The sequence below is a fragment of the Macaca nemestrina genome, chromosome 12, assembly GCF_043159975.1.
Source record: "Macaca nemestrina isolate mMacNem1 chromosome 12, mMacNem.hap1, whole genome shotgun sequence".
NCBI classification, from domain to species: Eukaryota; Metazoa; Chordata; class Mammalia; order Primates; family Cercopithecidae; genus Macaca; species Macaca nemestrina.
In genome coordinates, this window is record NC_092136.1 from 38,495,419 (window position 1) to 38,517,977 (window position 22,559).

The following is a 22,559-nucleotide window of genomic DNA, read 5'->3' on the forward strand; positions in this document are numbered from 1 at the left end:
CCTGGTCCTTCTAGAATTATGGTTCAACTATAAAGAAGGGTGAGCCAGATCAAGACAGACTGTCAGCCAGAGAAGGGACTTGTGGCAGGGCTGGAGAAGGAGACTGACAGAGGATGGTTGGTACAGGCATCAGATGACATTCTATAGATAGTAGAACAGTTTATAAGCAACCCTCGTAAAGGGTTGTTGCAAGGATTTCCTGTGTTAAATATATGTTACATGCTCAGAATGGTGTTACATAATAATAGATATAGTAGGTAATACCATCTGTTTTGTGTTATTACTAGTTTTGTCCTCTATGTGCAGCAACTATATTTAGTAGGTGCTCAATAAATAGGTGGTGAATGAACAGAGGAGTGAACAAATAGCCCTTTTGGAAAGTAGTTTTTTTTAAAAAAAAAAAATAATTTAGAGGCAAAAGTGGTATTTGCATCTTTTGGTAATGGTAAGACTTTTACAGAGGAAATGGGAAAGCACTATAAAACCTGACATCCTGTTGATATCATACCATTATTGTGAACTGTCAGTCCAGATATTTCACTGTTATCGTTTTTATGGTAAAACTCCTGGAAATAAGAGGGCCTATAAAAATATGATTACGGGATGAGTATTCATCATTATTGCCTTTGCCAGTTTCTAAGCCTGAATGAGTTTTTGTTTGAGCCAGTGAAAGATTGTTCTTTTTCTGTTTTTTCTTCAAGTAACCCAAATGCTTTTAATTTAGAAAAGAAATATGCATATTTATTCTTTATATTTATAGCCAAATATATGCATGTATTAATATTCACTGGGTCAATTGTCTCCTCTTGTATTGAAAAGGGTGCAAATTCAAGCTTCTTCTAGGCATCTGTGAGAGGGGCCACCATATCCTATCTTGAGTCCTTGTTCAATTGAGCCAAGGCCTCTTCTCTTGCAGCCTGGGTAGAGGTTGCATGGGGTGAAGCAGGCAAGCTGGAGAATTGCCAAATTGCCGTCTCACTTCAGCAAGTCATCAAAGTTATATGCAAATGTACGCAGGTACTCTCAGTGAAACTCATGTATACCAGACCTGCAACAGGGCTTGAATCAGTCCAGTCTACCAGCTCTGCTAATCTCCTGACCTGGCAGTTAGGGACACCAAATCATACAGTTAGAGTCTGGGGTTATAGAAGGAAGTGTGTGCTGTCACCCTAAGGTTTTCCATACTGAGATCACTTGGGATGTAGCCTTCAGTCTTGTAGGCCTAAAAACTAGAATTTTCTAGGCTACCCAGTTTTTAATATAGAGTTAATTGCTCAGTAAATACTAGAAATTAATATTCTTATTTTCTCTAACTACGTGGCCTATTGCCAAGTTTTAAGAGTTCTCTCACTGTTGCTGTCTATATCCTGAAATTCCCAAGTTACTTTTGTGTGCATCACCCCCATGCGCAAGGCATAAAGTAGAGGTCCTGTTAACATTTGGAAATAAAGGGTAAGAAAATTTTCTGTTATCTCCTGCTGCAGCATTCATTTTCTTGGCCCAAATAGGGAGGGGGTGTTTGTGGTGTAAACATATGTATAGGAACCTCTCATATATGAATGGGAACAAACACATATTTGGCTTCTGAGGAGCCTGCCAGGAAGAGGAGGTCAAGACTGGCTCACAGAAAATACATAGAATCCCAAAGGCTTATTTGAAACACAAACTGTTCAACCAAAGAACATATAAGGTATCCTTTCTTAAAAGAGGATCCTCAGTGAGCTATAGGTTGCCAGATTGTGTGAAAATAGTGACATTATTTCTCAGTCTTATGTTTAGCCCCTTCCATACATTGGCTTATCAAATCCTTACAAGAACCCTGCAATGCATGTGTCATATTCCCCACTGTATGTGGAGGAAACCAAGGTTCTAAAAGGTTGGACAATTTGCCCAGATTTCCCCAGCTAATATGTTGCAAAGCCACAATGTGAATCAGTTTCTGCCTTTACTTCTTACGCTTCTAAAAGTGAAATCTATACTGTCTGGAGGCAAAGAGGGAAAGAGAAAAAAGAAGGAGAGAACAGGAGAGAAGGGAACTGGGGCAGGAGAAAATGGATGTTTGAAGGGTAGGCAAAAATATAACTCAGAGCAATGCAAACTCACTAACTAGGTTTTCCACTCTTTATAATTTAATCTATAGTAGCATCTGGTGGAAATTGTTAGTGGTCAACTCGTGGAACTGCCAGCAAAGCTTACATTTTGAAAGTTGAGTGGAGCATACCCGTTTGCTTGGTCTTGGGATGAGAGTTGGGAAAAGATCAAAGTGAGAGAAGACATTCAGGAAACACATTTCTTTAACTGCCTGCAGGAGGAAACTTTTCACAACTGGAAAATGCAAGCCATTACTGCCAACCCTGAATCATGGAGACTTTACCTCATTAATCATAGCTGTCAGGGTCCTTTCAGTAAACAGCAAGCTGTTGACATACAAAATATCTCCTGTATTTCATGGAAAAGCAAAAGGAGGAAATGGTAAAATATACAAGTCATCAAAGTAAATGCTTACTAGAGTCAAAATAGAATGTTGCATGACCTTCTAAATTCAAGGCAATGTAGAATACTGAAGACATTGGAAATCCTCAAGAGAGCATTTTTATATTTAGATATAGCTTATATTTTTATATTTAGATATAGCTCTTGTGAAGAAAAATGCAGAATAAGTATAGATGCAGTGATGACAAGAGATCATTGATAAAGGGAAGATGTCTAAACTCTAATGCAATGTTTATATGTGATTGTAAAATATGTGAGGCATGCGTGTGGTTGAATCTTCACCTTTATAGATCTGTCTATTCTAGTCCATAAATAGGGTAAACAGGGCTTGGGCTGGTAGGCAGAGTTGGGACTTAGAGTCAGAGAGGTCATCTGGAATCCATATATTACCTGATATAGTTGGGAGGAGAAGCTAAATCCCATTCATACATTTCTTTGAGAGTCAGGAGAGGAAGGTGGTCAAGAATCAGAGGGAGGCAATGCTAACATCAAACCCAAAAGGGGATAAATGGAATTAGAGTGGGAAAATTGGATCAATGTAGGAGCAGGTTGGGAAGAATGTCACAGATTTTTCTGGAAAAAAGCCACAGTAGGACATATCTGTGTAAGATAAACACCAGTTTCTGCCATTTTCACCACTACTACCTTAGACCATGCCTCCATCATCTATAATTGGCATATCTTAGGAGCTACCTGGCCAAGTGGCCTTCCTGCTTCCACTTTTGCCTCCCTGTAGACTAATATTCCATAGTGGTCTTTTTGTGTAAATCAAGTAATACTACTTCTCTGCTTAGACACTTTCCATTGAAATCAGAATAATATCCAAACTTCTTATTATGGCCATCCAGTTCATCTGTTACCAAACCCCAGTTGTTCTCTCAACCCAAATTCTTTTATTCTTTCTCTGATTTATTCTGTTATAATTCCACTATTTTTTTCCCTCTTTTTCTCATGCATATAAAGTTGTGTCTGCTTGAAGGACTTTGTAGTTGCTGTTCTGTTACCAGGAAGTTTTTCCTCTGACATTCACATTCTTGGCTTCTACCTAAGATTTAAGGTTCAATTCAGATATCTCCTACTTACTCAGAGGGGTCTTTTTAAACCTTCTTATCTAAAACAGTACATAGCACTTCCTAATAGTATGTACTTTTAGTTTCAGAGACCTGTATGGACAAGAAACCTTTTTTTTTTTTTAAGTCAGAGTCTGTTGCGCAGGCTGGAGTGCAGTGGCACAATCTCGGCTCATGCAACCTCTGCCTCCTGAATTAAAGCGATTCTCATGCCTCAGCCTTTCCCGAGTAACTGGGATTATAGGCTTGTACCACCACACCCAGCTAATTTTTGTATTTTTTGTAGAGACGAGGTTTTGCCATGTTGGCTAGGCTGGCCTCGAACTCCTGACCTGAAGTGATCCGCCCACTTCAGCCTCCCAAAGTGCTGGGATTACAGGCATGAGTCACCATGCCCAGCCTAAGAAATCATTTTGTATCTGGATTCAGATATAAAGCATAACAGAATGACAGAAGAACTTGCTAGCTGTGAACACTGGACTGCAGCCTGCCAAATAGTGAATGCCATAAACTGTCTATGCCAGTTCAGCATCTATAAAAAATTGTTATAGTCAATGTGATAATGCATGTAAAAGGGCCTGGAAAATGTAAAAGAAGCCAGTTGCTCTTAGGCAAAGGATCATGGAGTGACATATGCAGGTATCAGGAATTTATATTTTACCCAACATAAATTCAAACAGAGAAAGAAGTTTCTTAAAGAAAATGTGGTTTTGAATTTTTCCAATTAAGAAGATCATATAAAGGAAATACTCATTTCAGACGCCATTTATCATAGATCCTAGAATAGGAAGACAGTTCGCAAATTATGTGTCCAGTCTACTGCCTTCAGAAAGGGAAAACGTCATTCAGGGACTATCGGGAAAGCAGGGTAGTCAGACTGTGTTTGAATATTGACTCCATTCCTGTCTAGCTACTTCAGGAAACATAGCTCTTTAACTGCCTGCAGGAGGTAACTTTTAAACACTTAAGCTCTTTGTGTCTTAGTTTCTTTATCTGAAAGATTTATGAAATGTAACATCAACCTAGAATATAATTCTAACCAGATTATATAAAATAATATGTGGAAAACACTTTGAACAGTGCCTGTTTAATAAACACTAGCTATAATTATCTTCATTTTGCAAACAAAATGACTGAATTTCAGAACATTTCAGGGAATCATTCAAAGTTACACAGCTAATACATTGTGAGGCAAGATCTAGAACCTAGAACGTCTGCATCCTGAAACATTGTGGATAGATCTAAGCATTTACAAAACATTGATGCAATTAAATATTCTTAACACCTGAAATAAACATTGGTACAAAACAATATATTTATTATAATACTTTTTCTAAAGAGAAAATATATACATAGATATGCATGAAAAGTATGGAAAGAAGTATATCAAAATGCAAATAGTGAGTATATGACAGAAGGAGTTTCAGAATATGAACAATTTTGTTTTCTTGTGCTACTGTGTTTTCTATATTATTAACATTCAGCAGATAATCACATTTTTTTTTCTTTTGAGACAGAGTTTTGCTCTGTCGCCCAGGTTACAGTGCAGTGGCACAATCTCTACTCACTGCAAACTCTGTCTCCTGGGTTCAAGTGATTCTCCTGCCTCAGCCTCCCAAGTAGCTGGAATTACAGGCACCTGACACTGTGCCTGGATAAGTTTTGTATTTTTAGTAGGTTCGAGGTTTCACCATGGTTTAAGACATGGTCTTGAACTCCTGACCTTGTGATCCACCCGCTTCGGCCTCCCAAAGTGCTGGGATTACAGACTTGAGCCATCACACCCGGCTGATAATGACTTTCGTAATCAGAAATTGTTATTAAAAAGGCTAAACAACAATAACACTAGCAGCAAGAATAAAAATCCTGCGTGTCTTGAGTGTGTGTTTATGCCGAATCTTTGTTTTATTTGCACTGCGCTAAGGTTTGAATATTTGGGACTTCCAAAACTCATGTTGAAATTTAATTGCCATTGTAGCAGTATTAAGAAGCGAGACCTTAATGAGGTTATTAGGCCATGAAGGCTTCATGCTCATGGGTGTGGTTGGTGCCAGTATAAAAGAATGAGTTTGGCCCCCTCTTGTTCTTTCTAGCCTTCTTTCTTTCCACCATGTTATGACATAACAAGAAGGCTCTCACAAGATGCTGATACCTTGATTTGGACTTCCCAGTCTTCAGAATTGTTAACTAATACATTTCTGTTCATTATAAATTACCCAGTCTCAGACATTCTGTTATGGCAGCACAGATTAGACTAAGATATGCTAATCTACATTTTCCAGACAGTTCTAATTTAAATTCTTGCTGAGCTCCCATAGAACCTTGTACATACTCCAATCTCCCACATTGCTGTACTTGAATTCTTTGTTTAGGTGTCAGTTTCCTTACATATTTATAAGCTATTATTATCCTGGCTACTTCATATAGTGGCATATTAAAATATTTAATGAATGACATATCCATCGAGATCCTGACTTTAGAAATATTATTCCTAAGGACCATTTTAATTCCACAGTCACTAATATGATTGAAGGAATCCCATTTTCTATACTAGTTAGTTATTGTTGCAGTTTTTTGTATTCTATTTGAAACCAAATCTTCTTACGTCTCCAATTGTTTTCTCTTTTATATTAAAATATTCATAAACCATATTTAGCATTTCTATTTTCTATCCAATATTATTATTCCATATAAAATGTTACATCCCAATTTTACATGAAATTTAGTATTACATTCCATATAAAAAATAATTTAATAATCCTCCTCTGAAAAATGCATCAGAAATTTGACCACACTGCCCCTTAGTATGATTTCATATCATTAGTGGGTTTCATGGACATTTTTATAACTTACTAAAATAGTTTATAATCTAAGTTTCAAGGCTCCTCCCGGGAAGTTTTGAGCCCATTTCCTTAGCAGAGTTGTAAATGAGAGTTTAAAAGGCAATGAAAAGTGTGTGAACTATTGGACAGCTTCTTGGTACTGCTGTACATAACACACCTGCTGGCTTCTTACAGCTTCTGACCACTTCTATGAGCCTGGCTTTGGTGGTAGCAGAGGCTAAAGTAGCCTGGTGTCTTTCATCAACAGCCTCCAGATGGATACCTGTAGAACACTTCAAAATAGTTATATAGATGTTTTCATGTGGTTCGACTGAGAGAAGAATTAGTGGTACTGTACAACGCATCTCCCAGAGAAAGTATTAATGAGTAATTCTATAAACAGGGAAGCCAACCAGCTTCTGACTTCCAGACATTATCAAGAATCTGAACTGCAGAGGACATTTAAAGTGGCAACTGGAGGCCCCTTTAATCCCCTATCCTCCACATTCTTCTTTTATTTGCTTGTATATCTCATTAGAGAATCATCAGTTAAGACCGAGATCATAGTAAGGTATATAAGATATTACACAGTTTTAGTCTTGAAAATAGTACCTAGGCTTTCTAGGCCTCAGCTATAAAAGTAATGATAATAATAAAAACAGTAATAACAGCAAGTAAAATTTATTGAGGATTCACTATGTCTCAGGCGCGACTCTAAGTGCTTGACATGTATTACTTCATTTTATTTCTTTGTTTGTTTATTTATTTATTTTTTGAGACGGAGTCTCGCTCTGTCGCCCAGGCTGGAGTGCAGTGGCCTGATCTCAGCTCACTACAGGCTCCGCCTCCCGGGTTCACGCCATTCTCCTGCCTCAGCCTCCCGAGTAGCTGGGACTACAGGCACCCACCACCTCGCCTGGCTAGTTTTTTGGTTTTTTTTTTTTTTTTTTTTTTTTTTTTTTTTTTTTTTTTTTTTTAGTAGAGACGGGGTTTCACCGTGTTAGCCGGATGGTCTCGATCTCCTGACCCAGTGATCCTCCCGTCTCGGCCTCCCAAAGTGCTGAGATTGCAGGCTTGAGCCACCGCGCCTGGTCTACTTCATTTTATAAAATGCTTTCCTCATGCAGTTTGTTGTTAGAATTAAGAGAAATGACCCAGGCAAAGTTCTTAGCACAGGGCCTTACCAATAATACTGAGTTTTCAGAAAAGTTAGCTGTTTTTTAATTGTTACTATACTTAACAACAACAACAATAATAATAAATGCCTCCTTTTCCAAATAAAACTCTAAGAGGCTTTCTAAATTTCTTGGTTTACAGATGAAGCCCCAAGGCTTTGTAACATCCCAGAATGACCAACAACCCAGCTCAGTGCCTGGCACAAATTAAGTGGTCAACAAATATAAAAACAATTAATATCCTAACTTATATAGATTCATTTGCAAGTAGATTTTGCAGAGAAGAGAGTGTGTAGTTTTCTTTCGAGTCTCAAAATAGTACATGGTCTAAGAAATAAAAAGAACCACTGCTTGAAAAGAGAATTTGTCACTGCATGAATAACAAGGTCTAATAAGAATCATGAGGAAGTGGAGAGGAAAGATGTGAGTAGGTCTGGCTCCCCACCATAAGAAGGTTTGGAACAGCCTTGTGATGTTATTCTCTGGGCTGGCAGTTCAGGATTGTTTCCTCTCCCCACCTGGAAATTCCCATTTGCCCTCTGAGGCCATTTACATAAGACTCTGTGGGATTACTGGCTGTACATCTAGGCTTGAGTGGAGTGATTGGATGCCAGATAATTTCGTTCTGGTTTTGTAGGAATCATAGAATGTTAGCACTGGAAAGAACCTCATACATAATCTATTTAAGGGTTTTCAAATTTATAGCAGATGTGTTACCATTCCCCTTCTTGCACCCATGGAAGATATCTCTAATTAGGGATGACACTCTTCACTTCTGTGTCTTTTGAATCCTTCTTAACATAACGTTGCATGGAAGCATTACCAATAGATTGAAATTAGCATGCACAGGGAAAAGAGTTTTCCATCACGATCACATGTCCAATATCCTCCCATTACAGCTGGGAAAATCAACGAGATGACATTTGGTAAGTCTGTGAACTACCAAATAATTACTGTGAAGTGAGTGATATAATGTTTTGAGGCATTAATGATTGTGACTTCAAACTACAAACATTTTAGTACCAAATATGATTTTATTTGCCACTGTTATTTTTTCCTCATTTTTTTAGAATAAAGAAGGAAACTATTTTAAGTGATCATTAATCTTTCTACACACAGGTCTAAAAAGCAACAAAAGTGGGGCCCTGAGTAACAAAAAGAAGTTATAAGTGATTTTAAGTACAATAAGTTAAGCAAAATTTCAGACATTCGACCACTCTCTCTCATTTCTCAGTATTCTTAAAAATATTAGTACAGGCAAGTCCTGTACTTAAATTTAAGAGACTAGGGGCTGTTATAACTGACGGAAGATAAGTCACTTAGCCTTTCCCAGCCTCAGTTTCCCCTACAGTAATAGAAAGATATTAGACAGTTCATAGGAATGGAAAACTTGTTTTCTTATTCAAGGGAGAGGAGAAAATAAATGTCTGTTGAACAGAAGAATATGAACATTATTTATTTTCGTGTGTGTGTGTGTGTGTGTGTGCATCTGTGCATATATGCAATAAGAAAGCATATTTAAGGTGAGAGTAAGAATTGGCTAGGGAAAGATACTAAATAAAGTGCATCTCCACCTTTTAAAGCCATTAATTAAATAATGTAGACCTGGCTTCAAAATTAAACATCATTGTAGTTTATAACTTAGTTTGGAATGCTTGCTCTGCATAAGGGTATAGGGTATGAGCCTTGTCAGAAACTTTTCCAACTGAGTTTATGAGAAAAAATGGAGAAAATTTGAGTCTTTAAGCAGACCTATAGGGATCAAATTTAAAATTCTGGCAATGGCTAGATTTTTGTTTTCTTGTGAGGATGCTGGGTGACTATGGAGAGAATTGCCAAACATGTGGCTATTCCCCTGCCTTCTTTATCATATACTCTAAGTAAACTGGCTTAAATCCAGTTTACTGGCTTAAATCTCTCTCCTTTTGCATTGGCCCCTTTTTGAAATATGGAAGTTACAGATGTAAATTACAAAGTAAGCCAGTATTATATGAAAACATGTTTATTGCCTGAATTATAAAACTTAGCTAAGGAGTTATTAGAATTAGAATTCCCCCTACTTGAAGTACAAGTTTCCAATAAACAAACAGAAGCAAAACCCCAAATGAGAAAGAATACATTGGTAACCTAAATCATAGGCATCTGGGGTATGTTCAAACAATCTGACTACTTCTTTGTAATTTACTATAGCACTGATGACAAAGCATAGACATACAATGAGAAAGAGCAAATCAGCATATCAGTGTGACTGTGCAACCACTACAAAGCTTGGCCTTCTTAAATGTGACCACTTTAACTTACACACACCCACAGAGGCACCAGAAATCTCCCTGCAAACGCGATTTGCCTATAGTTTTGTGGCAATACTGTTACAAAAAACAAAAACAACTCTCAGACCATGGTTAATAAATAAGAGAGAAAAGAAGTAACAAACAGCTTCCATGGGTTGGCAGGCATGCAGAGCAGCACCTTGAACCTCATTTGAAAAACAAGCAACTCAGATAGCTTTTGCAGCCCAGGAGTGAAGGCTAGAGGCTAAAAGGAGCTACGCACTATTATGTTTGGGTATTTCCACATAATCTGCAGGATGGGGAAGTTTCATTCCCCACCACATACAACTGTGCTCTTTTAGATGTGGCTGAAACAGGTATCTCTGCAGAATTAGAAAGCCATCTAGAAATGACATTGCTTAAAATTGTTCTTTCCAGGTGACAGTTCTGTAACAATCACATAAATAATGTACAAAAACAAAACTAAAACAAAATCACTCGTCTCCAATTTTTCTCTTTTTAAAGATGACCTCAGATTTGTTCTCAAAGTGCAAATCTAGATATAAAAAAATAGTAGGTATGGGGGAAATGTAGCCCCATCTTCTGTCCCCCACCCTCCAAAGCGGGGCTGATTGGATTCCCTCTCTCTAGCATTTGTACCCTTCCACCTATACTTTAAGATAATCATTTTTCAGCCGGCCCAGTCGGGTCCCATGGCTCCTAATGGTGAGAGCCAGCAGCTCGTATTTGTCCCTGAGCCCCACAGAGATGTCCAGCGTCTCCTTCAGCAGGGACCTGGTGTGGACCAGCATTCCCAGAAAGTCCTCGTTGAGCCTGCTCTCCTGCCGGCTGTCCTGTTCCTGGCCCTGCTTGAACTTGCTCTCCAGCTCAGTGAGGGATTTGTCCGAGTTGGAGTAGGCATCCCCGATCTGGTGGGACTCCCGCCGCAGGTACTTGCCATAGCTCTCTTCCCCGTCTAGGTCGTAGGAGATGCTTTTGCTGATGCCCTCCAGCACGCGCCCAGCATCCTCCACCTGGCGGCCCAGCACGGTGAACTCCTCCCGCAGGGTGAGGCTCAGCAGGTTGCCGGCCTGGCTCCCCTCCCCCTGGGAGCAGCGCCTGTGGTCACTCACCCTGAAGAGCAGCTGGCACTTCTCGGGGTCATCGTTCTCCTCATAGTCCCCATCCGGCACGAAGTAGTGGTGCAGAGTCCCATTGGACATCTCTGGGTAGAGGGGGCCGTCGAAGTAGCCTTGACACAAGTGGCAGAAGAAACTCATGCAGAGGAACTTCAGAAACACCATTCTGGATATTCAGGATGGCCAGGGACCCCAGGAGGAGACTTATCACCCAGGCACAAGGAACGGAGTGTCTTTGCGAGTCAGCGTCTCCCTGAGACAGCGTCCGCCTCAGTCCCAGCCGGCTTGCTGCTCCCTGGCCCCCAGTCCCCAGCAGGCTTCATGTGGCTCTGCACACCAGCGTCTGGGTAGCGCGGCCGCCACAGCGCAGGATGCACCCACCCTTGCGCCCCTCGCTCGGTGGCTGGAACTCCTCCGGCACAGGCGTAGCGGGGAACCCCTCCTCCGGGGGCGCTGGCAAGATGCTGGCTCTGTAGCACTCCTCTCGGAGTTTCCCCTTGCTCCCGGGAGATGGAGTGTGTAGCTGGAGAGAAAGCCTCTTGCCCCCTGATAGTATTTCAATTTCTGGACTGGGTGGGAATGCGGAGCTTTTCCTTTGGCTAAAGATATCCTGAGGATCTCTCTGCTCTCAAATTACAGCCGGTTTCGTCACTTGGAAGCCAGGGAACAAGTTTGGAAAGAAACCTCTCACCAGGTCTCCGCTATTAAAGGTACAGGGTCACTTTTTAAAGATTGAAAGGGAAGACTCTACAATAGAATTCAGCTCGAAAGAGAAAATGAGAAGAGAATAAATGGAATTTCTACCACACACACACACACAAAAGCGGTTTGTTATCGACATACCGGGAAGGGGAAAGAATGATTACCCTGGAAAAATGCCATTTCACGTGTCTCAATAAATATGAGTTAGGTTGGATTTTTTGAGTATATCTGTTTTTATCTTTAAAAGTTTGTGACTTTGAAGGCAGATTTAAAATGTCAGAAATTACAGTTTTGTTTGAAAATGATTGGTTAATTAAAATTGATATAAACTATACTTTGGATGAAATGAAAATACAGAAAGTTGTTTAATGTATAGTCATTAGTATGTATAAGAACAGAAGCTGAAAAATGAAATTTTGCCAGCTTAGTAAGTTAAAGGACAATGAGATCCTTATTTAATTTTATGAAACAATGCTAAGCATCTGCATTGAATCTTGAACCTAATACTTTTATAGTTGTTGCCTCTTTTGAGATTCTTGAAAGCTTTTGAAGAATGTTTCCGGTACTATTGTGCCCATTTTCCAGATGGAGAAATGAAGGAGCAAAATGTTAAGTGAATTGATTATAGTCACACAGTTAGACTATAGTTGAGCCAGAACTAATTGTCACAAGGTCTTTTAATTTAACTTGGGGGAAAAAAACCAATTTTTTTAACCTGGCCATTTTAATTTCTAATTTATGAACTGATTGGCAAATGGTCATTCTAAAGGTCATTCATTTGTTTAATGAATATTTCTTGAGCATTTACTGTGTGCCAAAATCTATTTTAGGTACTGAGGATACAGCCATGAACAAAAATAAAGACAAATCCTTGCCTTCCTGGCGCTTACATTCTGGGAAATAGAAAACTTAAATTTGTGAAAATAGGTCGGGCATGGTGGCTCACGCCTGTAATTCCAGCACTTTGGGAGGCAGAGGTGGGTGGATCACTTGAGGTCAGAAGTTCGAGACCAACCTGACCAACATGGTGAAACTCCATTTTTACTAAAAATACAAAAAAATTAGCTGGATATGGTGGTGCATGCCTGTAATCCCAGTTACTCAGGGAGCTGAGACAGGAGAATTGCTTGAACCCAGGAGAGGGAGGTTGCTGTGAGCCTAGATCGCATCACTGCACTCCAGCCTGGGTGACAGAGTGAGACCTTTTCTCAAAAAAAGAGAAATACGTAAATAAATAAGATGTATGTTGGACATCAATAGGGCTGTTGAAGAAAGGAAACAGGAAGCATGGGAAAGCAGAAGCAGGCAGCGGTCCTCTTTCTATGGGTATTTTCTCTTTCTTCCTTGAAATGTAACTGAAACATTCATGTTGACTTGCCATTGTTCCATACCTACCTCCCTCCCCGAGTAATAAGGGACTGGCTTCATTCAGACTCACAGTGCCACACTGTTCGGGGACTGTTATACTCATAGTCATCACTTTCATGGATATAAGCAACCCAGACTCCTGCAGAGAAAATGAGAAGTCTGGTTAAGTAACTTGATATTTTGCTGATGTGGTATCATATGCATAGAGTTTCTGAAGCATGTTGACTGCACATTTTCATTCTTATCCAGATATTTAGCATCATGAAAACATTGACCAAAGGAGTTTTCCTAATGTTTATGCCAAGTGGAAGACCAGGGCCTATTTTCACTCTATCCCTGAAGAAAACTAACTTCCTTCAGTTGAAAGACTGAACTGTTGGACTCAAGAGCTACATTGCTTCATTCCTTTTTCTCTGGGACATTCAGAAATGACAACAGATGGGTTCATATTGGCTGCTTGGCCGAAGAAGAGAAGAGGAATTTACTCTGATTCATTCCATTTCTTGCACAATCTCTCTCTGACTTACTAACAAATTCAATTAAGCAAACCTATATTAAGCACTTACTACCTGCTCTGCACTTGCAGGGTGCAGTGTTAAAGTAACTACAGATACAAAGATGTGCAATAAGAAGTTTAAGCCTACAAAGAGCTTGCTCCGTGGTGGGAGAGTAGGGCATATGCTCACGTAAAGTTATCATAGGACGGGCGAAGAGTGTTTACTTTCTTCCTGCAATGACCTCATCTAAAGATACACACTCCATGTTGTGTATTAGAAAGGAATCATTTTGGTACAAATAACTAAAAGTCCACCTCAGTCTAACTAAGGGCATTAACTTACAGAAAGCCTTAGATTAGATATTCAGAGAAGGCTTGGTCCAACCTAGTTTTTCTCTCACTATTTCTTGGTTCTATGTCCTTGGCTTATATTCATGCATGGGCAGTCTTTTGTTTATGTTCTAAGATGATTACCAGTGTCTTCCAGGGCTGTGTGCTTCTTTATTCATATGTAACAGGAATGACAGATTGGATTTCCTGGTAGCTCAAATGCAGCTCCCTCAAATCAGCTTCAGTGGTCATAGTTGGCCTGATTTGGATCATGAATATGTCTTCAAACCAGGCTTCCTGTAGTGAGGTTTGGGATTACAACACTTTGCTTAAGACAATAAGCTTGAAGCTGAAGGCAAGGTATCATGCAGACTATGTGGCTAGGTGATTTAGTGTTCTGTTAAGGAAAGGAACAGTATGGGAGTACATTCTGGGGAAGTAACCATGAATAATTCCCCTACCTTACAGTTTTGTCTTCATTATCCACATCCAAGAGAAACTGTCACCCTTGCTGATAAGTGTTGACCAGCTGGGTGTGTGGAGGAAAACACCCTGATTTGTAGTATTTGTTGATTTCCTTAGTCTAAATACTCTCACAGTGGCTAATTGAACTCAAAGTTGGGAAGACAGCACAGTAGTACACCATTATATAATATTCCCATCAAACAGATACATTAGATGCAAGTAACCCCAAAAGAATAAAAAATAGTAAAAATCTGGTAAAATAATTAAGAAGTGATTAGTTTTGCATATATATTCCCTTTATTTTAACATAGGTTAGTTAAAAGTTTAAACAGTTTGTTTTTTTGTTTATTTATTTATTTATTTTGAGACATGGCCTTGCTGGGTTACCTAGGCTGGAGTGCAGTAGCATGATCACAGCTCACTGCAGCCTCAACCTCCGAGGCTCAAGTGATCCTTCTGCCTCAGCCTCCTGAGTAGCTGGGAGTACAGGTGTGCACCACTATGCCTGTCTAGTTTTTGTCTTTTCTTTTGTGGACACAGGGTTTCATGATGTTGCCCAGGCTGGTCTGGAACTCCTGGGCTCAAGAAATCTGCCTGTCTTGGTCTGCAAAGTGTTGGGATAACAGGCATGAGCCACTGCACCCAGCCAGTTTATTTTTAAATAATGTCCATGTTTAACAACTGACTTGGAAAGTAGCACAACATGGCCTTTTGATTAAACGCTTCATGTTCACTTTTAAAATGTTTTTAGTTCTATGTTGTTCCTACGTGCCCAAGTCCATCTTGGACTGCTAAGGTTAGAACTGAGGTGGGTTTCTGAGGGTTGACCTAGAATGAATAAAGCCAGAGGAAATGTCTAAACATGGAGATGCCAGACAGAGGACTTTGTAAGAGCCCTCTTGAAGAGTAAAATCAAGAAGCACTGTCCACTCAAAGGACAGTATTTGAGTTGAGTCTAGGGCTGAAAACCAGGGACCAAATTAAAGGACAGAAACTGGATGCATTTAAGGATAAAGGAGGACCTCAAGAGTAGTGGCCACAGTTGTGTAAGTAAATAGGTGAGCATCATTGCCCAATTCCAGCTGCTTATATGTGTGTAAACACTACTACACAGTGCCAGCAAAATTTACTAGCTCAAGAATTACTTATCCTTTATCATTTTCAGTGTACTTTAAAATTTTCTTTAGATCATTTATCACTTTAGAGAAGAAAGTAGAAATTTAGGTTGGAATTATGAGTCTAAAGATCTATGTGACAGATCTTTAAATTCTGCGACTTCTCCTTGTCAAAGGCTTTTGTGATCTATTTACTATTTCTGATTATTGTAATAGTATAACTTTCATAGAAAAGAGTATAAGGAGGTTTTGGGGAGATTAGGTTGCACTATGCAGCCTAGAAACCCGAAGGGGAGATGAAAGTTCTCATTCTCAAGATTCCCTCAAACTGTCAGGTTGAGTCCCTGAACCATGTCAAAGGAGAAAACGAAAAACACAATGAAAACAAAAAACACAACAAAAACAAATAGTGCTATTCTAAACCAGAATAGGCGTCCCAAGGTGGGAGGAGAGATGAAAGCAAGAAGAGAGGGAGAGATAAGGGGAAGGACATAGTACTTAGCACTTTGGGGATTAAAAAAATCAATTAATAGGTAATCAGCATTTACTGAGCAGACATTGTTTCTAGAAGGTGGAAAGGACAGGGGGGAACAATGGATAAAAGAAAGAAAGAAAAGCAAGAAGTAGGAAGAAAAGGTAGCGAGGAAGGAAGGATAAATGGAAAGTAGAAAAGAAAGGGGAGAGTGAAATAAATTTTGATTATTTAGTCTGTGCTTTTTGTTACGTTAACTCAGTGAAGTGAATATAATTATTTACTACAAGAACATTGGTTAGACGCAGAGGGAGAATTAATTAAAAAGAATAATCACAAACAAACTTCCTATCAAATATAGACAATAAAACACACCTATGAAGACAATGAGAATGCTTGCAAGGAAATAAGTATAACGTGGGAAGGCAGTCTGACCAATTCTCACAACCTTTCTGTATTACTGAGAATATCAGAATATGCTTTGATATGCCATGATAACAGATGTCACAAAAATGCTAACATCAAATTCTAGTTCACTGCAGATCAAGGTAACTCAGCAACTTTCCTCTGTGTAGCAGCTCTGATGCACCATCTGCAATGTGGGACCTCCTCGGTTGGTTCAGCAGGGGACCAGGGCTTTGGAGAGTCTGGTGTTGTACTTGAATGCATTGGCTCAGAAGTGACCCATGTCACTTTGGCATTACAGCCCTTAGGCTAGTGACATGGCCCTGCCTCAGTGCAAAGAGAAAGGGAGTCTTACCTTTTCATGTGCCCAGAAGGAGAGAAAAACCAGATGTGAATGTTCACTAGGTGTCTCTACCACACTTTTCTGCAGGAAAAATACCTATTAGAAATGCTCTAAAAATGCCAAACAGGGAGTGAGTATATAAGTTGTGAAATACATTCTACAATAATGCAAATATTTCATATTTTCAGTCAAGATAGAAGACACAAGCAAAGAAAAAGACTACAAACAATTTATTATCATTATCAGATTCAATGAATCTGATCCTTTCTGCCCACTTCACCCACGAACACAGTACACACCACATGATAGAAGACAGGAGCTAGGGAGAGTCAAAGAGGTGGAAGTAAGAATCTGAAGGAAGGGAAGGAGGTTGAAGGGATTGGTGCTACAGGAAGCTAGAGGGGAGAAAACATCCTAAGAAGTAAGAAAACTACGGATCAGCTTGACTGAAGGGGATTCTGGGGACACAGGTACTAGATGTAAGTTATGTGGGGGCAGTCAGAGAGGGGAGACAGGAGACAATTAAATCATCAATAAGGAGATGTAATCACTGAATCTGAGTGCAGGAGTTCATTCAGAAGAGGAGAATGCTACAAGGAGGTTGGTTCTAGGACCAGAGGATCAAATACTGTTTATCTGTATAGTACTGTATCATGCTCATGTAAACATGTAAGAAGGACTCGGAGTTATTTGGGAGAAATTTAACCACCAATTTATACTCTTTAATGGCCTCCCAGTACACTTAGACAAAAATATAATCTCTTTAGCTGGCCTACCAGACCTTGAGTTGTCTGGTCCCAGCCTCTAAATTTCCATCTCTTGGGACGCCCAACTTAGTTTCCTATGCTCAAGCTATACAGGCTTCTGTAAACACTTACATCTCATCTGAAGGTCTTCACTTATGCTATCTCTCTGCCAGGATCCCCCTTTTCTAATTTCTTTCCTGGCTCACCTCTCATATCTTCGTTGTAATTTCATTTCCTCTAAAAGCCCCTCCTTGATTTCTGAACATTAGTTAGTGCTCCCCATCATTCTCTTGTAACTGGATCACAGGAGGTACTCAGTGAATACATGTTGGCATCCCAGGTAAACTTGATCACTTACTATTTAATGTTTCAACAAGATGATTTTGTAGTTAGTGTTTCACTGATACTTTTTCTTTGTTCTTTTATAGTATGTATTGCATTGTATTGGAATATTTGTTAACTTGTCTCTCTCCCACTAGACTGCGAGTTCCTCAAGGGTATGGATAAGGGTATATTTTATTTGCTTTTATATTCCTTGTGATTAGCACAGAGCCAAGCATATAGCAAGGGCCAAACATTTTTTAGTTGTTGTGATGGCTAAACTGTAGAATTTAAGGAATTCTGTTATTTAACAATGGTCAGATAATTTGTCTGTTTGAATACATGTTTTGTCTGGCCAACAGTCAGCCAGTGATGGTCTCACTCAATCTGAATAATCTTGGCAAGAAAGAAAGAAGAGAGCCCTATGAATTCCAATGTTCAGAACATTCAGAAGGGAGTATCACTCAGAAGGGAGACTTTTGACCCATTCTAAGTAAAGTATGCAGCGATCTGTACATGTAGTCCTAGTGCACTGTGGTCTGTAGAGAAGTATCAGACCACCCTGCAGGGTAATGCGTGGCTTGCCCAGTAAAAATTTTCACTTTTCTTCTGTTGAAAGTGCATATCCTGGATTATGATCCAGGCAGGTCTGGAGAAAAAATCAGACCTTGTTTGTTTTCCCTCTGTAAGCAGTGTTTTATTTTTCCTTGTCTTAGTCTGTTTGGGCTGCTATAACAGAATTCCATAGACTGGATGGCTTATGAATAACAAAAATTTATTTCTCACAGTTATGGAGGTTGGGAAGTCCAAAATCAAGGTACTAGCAGATTTGGTGTCTGTGAGGTCCCACTTCATAACTCACAGATGGTGGTCTTCTCACTATGTCCTCACATGGTGCAAGGGGTGAAGGAGCTCTCTGAGATCCCTTTTATAAGGACAGTAATTCTGTTCATGAGGGCTCCACCCTCATAACCTAATCACCTCCCAAATATTCCACATCCTAATATCATCACATTGGTGATTAAATTTTAACAGGTGAATTTATGGGGACACAAATATTCAGCCAATTATATTTTTCATCAATTTAATTTTCAGGCTTAAAAGAACTGGGGAAATGAGAAAAGGCAGAGAGATAGAGTATAAGAAAGAGAGTCTGCCAGTCTCACTTCAATTCTGCAAGCACTTTGTTCAGCAACCACAGAAGGAAACAAGGAGGAGATGTATCTATACAATCTGTTGGGGAGGGAGAGGAGTGGCATACAAAGAGTCTGCAAATGAATGCAATGGTTGGAAGTATAGTCATACACTGCATAACAATGTTTGGTCAATGCCACATCACATATGTTATGGTGGTCTCATATGATTATAATAGTATACTTTGATTGTAAATTTTGAAATGTTTACATAAGTCTTGATACACAAATATCATTGTATTATAATTGCCTACAGTATTCAGTACAGTACCACGATGCTGTACAATTTTGTAGCATAGGAGCAACAGGCTATACTGTATAGCCTAGGTGTGTAGTAGGCTATACTATCTTAGGTTTGTGTAAGTACACTCTATCACATGTGCATGATGATGAAATTGCCCAAGAACACATTTATCTGAATGTATCTGCATCATTAAGCAATGTATGACTGTATACAGTGAGGGTCACACAACGTGCACCTACCAGCATGTGCAAAGAATGATGATTTGGGAAAGTAAAAGCTCATATCTATTTGGGAAGAGAAAAAGTATCATGAGACTTTTAGGCCAAGAGCCACTGACTGAGGTTACTAAAGAAGAGTGGATCTGAGTCAGTCTGTCTCCTTAATTCGGGTAGTATACTGTTTTCAGTCTGAACAAAACTTGTAAAGGAGGCCATAAAATGGTCAAACTGATGACAATTAGAAATCAGCTGGGTTAGGGAGTGGAGGATATGGCGAGGTTAGTAACAGCATCTTTCTTTTCTTTGTCAGAAAACAAGAACATCTTCCATTGTTATGTTTCTCGGTTCTTGGCTGCCTTTCTTCCAGATCTTGAAGATTTAAAAATTGTCCTGTAGTGAACAAGTCCTTGATTAGTGTTTTAATCCTAATCCAAATACAATTTTAATTCTAAAGAAATGCTGTTGGAAGAGGATAACACAGGCTATTTTGGAGATGACTCAAAATGGGCTTGGCATTATTGCCTTTGGGAGCAGAAGTCTGATTATGCTTCAGAAAGTTTATTTCCAGATTTTAGTTCCAGGGTGGAACTAGCTTACTCCACTTCTTATTTTGCAGCTTCATTTGTCCTGCGTAATAAATATGCACACTTTACTTCTCACTTCCTTTACCTACTCCTTAATTGACCTTTATTGCTGATGACCCTGATAACTTCAAATGTCATACAGATGGAGGTGGAAGAGTAAGCTCATCCAGATGTTTGCTATGTAAGAAATCACTTAAATATACTTTTTAGGCATTGAATCTCAAGAGAATAATTTTGGTTACAACTGTGATGCTCTTCAATCTGACCAACTTCAAGTAGGTGCTCAGTTAATATTTGTTGATAGAAATATTAAGCAAATAATTTTTCTTAAATTTTGGTGTTTTTTATATTTTTATGTATTTATTTATTTTTTAATTATACTTTAAGTTCTGGGATATATGTGCACAACATGCAGGTTTGTTACATAGGTATACATGTGCAATGATGGTTTGCTGCACCCACCAACCCGTCATCTACATTAGGTATTTCTCCTAATGCTATCCCTCCCCTAGCCCCCCATACCTCGGCAGGTGCCAATGTGTAATGTTTCCCTCCCTGTGTCTATGCGTTCTCATTGTTAAACTCCCACTTATGAATGAGAACATGCGGTGTTTGGTTTTCTGTTCCTGTGTTAGTTTGCTGACTTAAGAGGACTCAAGATACAGACTTGAGGTATAATTTGTCTTAGTCTGTTCTGTGTTGCTATAACAGAATACCTGAGACTAGGTAATTTATAAAAATAAAGTTTATTTGGCTCATGATTCTGGAGCTGGAAAGTCCAAGATTGGGCAGCCCATCTGATGAGGGCTTCACACTTCTTCAATTTATGGCAGAAAGTGGAAAGGGAAGCAGGTGTGTGCAAAGAGACATGCAGGAGAGGTTGGAGTCACTGCTCTTTCAGGAACTAATTAATTCTCTAGAGAGTGAGAACTCACTTAACTCCTGCAAGAGGGCATTAATCTATTCACCCATGAAGCAAACACCTTCCAGTAGACTCCACCTTTGAACACTGTCTTATTGGGGATCACATTTCAACGTGAGTTTTGGCAGGGACAAACCACTCCAAACCATAGCACAATTCATTCACGTGGTCAACACTGTCCTATAGGGGTTACATATGGTGTAATTAAGGATTGTTGAGACAGAGGAGACATACTCGTTCACTGATGACATTTTCCTGCAATATTTTTGTTTATGACAAATGAATCTCGATGTGTTGGTAGAGAGTCTGGGTCACAGCTAATCACATGTTTAGCAGGCTATGGCAGCTGTGTAAAGAATGAAAAGCAAACAAAACAGTGTAAAGAGCTTTAGAAGACAAGTATAATAGATTTTATTTCATTAAAAATGTATGTAAAAATCATTACAGTCACAGTGAAAGGAACTGGGACAAGATTTGCAACAAGTTTTGATAAGAAATGGTTAATCTGCAATAATAAAATGGTCCCCTAGAAGCAGCGGTGCTCTGAGTCTCCTATTGAAAATACCATAACAAGCATGTGGCTCCTTCACCAACAACCAAGGGATCAAGGTTCTCTCACCAAAATTGAGTAGAAGGCTGGCGTGACCCACTGAAAGAAGGAAAAGCAGTGTGTTGCAACAGCCCACCTGAAAGCCACACAGGGCAGGGATGCCCTTTTCCCCCAGCCAAGGAAGGAGGTAAGTGAGTCCACTATGTTCCATGAAAAACTGTGCTTTTTTCATGGAACTGTGCAACCCACAGATTGGAAGATCCCACTCATGAACTCATGCCACTGAGGCCTAGTGTTCCAACCCTGGAACAAATAGATTCTTACAGCCTCTCAGCTGGAATCTGCTTAAGCCTACTGAACTCCCAGAGGAAGGGGTGACCAGCACCAGCTGCAGCTGCCTGCTGTCTAAGCCATTTGAGCTCCTTGGGGGAGGGGCAGCAGCTAGCAAAAAACAACCTGATGGAGCTGAAAAACACAGCATGAGAACTTCATGAAGCATACACAAGTATCAACAGTTGAATCAACCAAGCAAAAAAAAAAAAAAAAATCAGAGTTTGAAGACCACCTTACTGAAATAAGACATGCAGACAAGAATAGAGGAAAAAGAATGAAAAGGAATGAACAAAGCCTCCAAGAAATATGAAACTTCATAAAAAGACTGAATCTATGATTGATTGGAGTACAAGAAGGAGACAGGGAGAAAGGAAACAAGCTGGAAAACACACTTCAGGTTATTATCCGGGAGAACTTCCTCAACCTAGAAAGACAGGCCAACATACAAATTCAGGAAACACAGAGAACATCATTAAGATACTCCACTAGATCAACCACAAGATACATAATCATCAGATTCTGCAAGGTTGAAATGAAGGAAAAACTGTTCAGGGTAACCAGAGAGAAAGGCAGGTCACCTACAAAGGGAAGCCCATTAGATTAACAGTGGACCTCTCGGGAGAAACTCTACAAGCCAGAAGAGATTGGGGACCAATATTCAACATTCTCAAAGAAAAGAATTTTCAACCCAGAATTTCATATCCAGCCAAACTAAGCTTCATAAGGGAAGGAGAAATAAAATCATTTATAGACAAGCAAATGCTGAGGGATTTCTTTTTCCCC

General features: G+C 39.5%; 1 protein-coding gene and 1 long non-coding RNA gene across 2 annotated transcripts in view; one reads left to right on the forward strand and one right to left on the reverse strand.

The window, feature by feature from the left end:
- LOC105463294 (uncharacterized) overlaps positions 1-22,559 on the forward strand; it is a 444,863-nt gene that overhangs the window by 219,164 nt on the left and 203,140 nt on the right. The gene's annotated exons all lie outside the window — the stretch shown is intronic.
- On the reverse strand, positions 9,547-11,994 carry LOC105463291 (fin bud initiation factor homolog). The gene has a single exon (XM_011710317.3). The coding sequence runs from the start codon at positions 11,132-11,134 to the stop codon at positions 10,499-10,501; it is 636 nt and encodes a 211-aa protein (XP_011708619.1). The 5' UTR covers positions 11,135-11,994; the 3' UTR covers positions 9,547-10,498.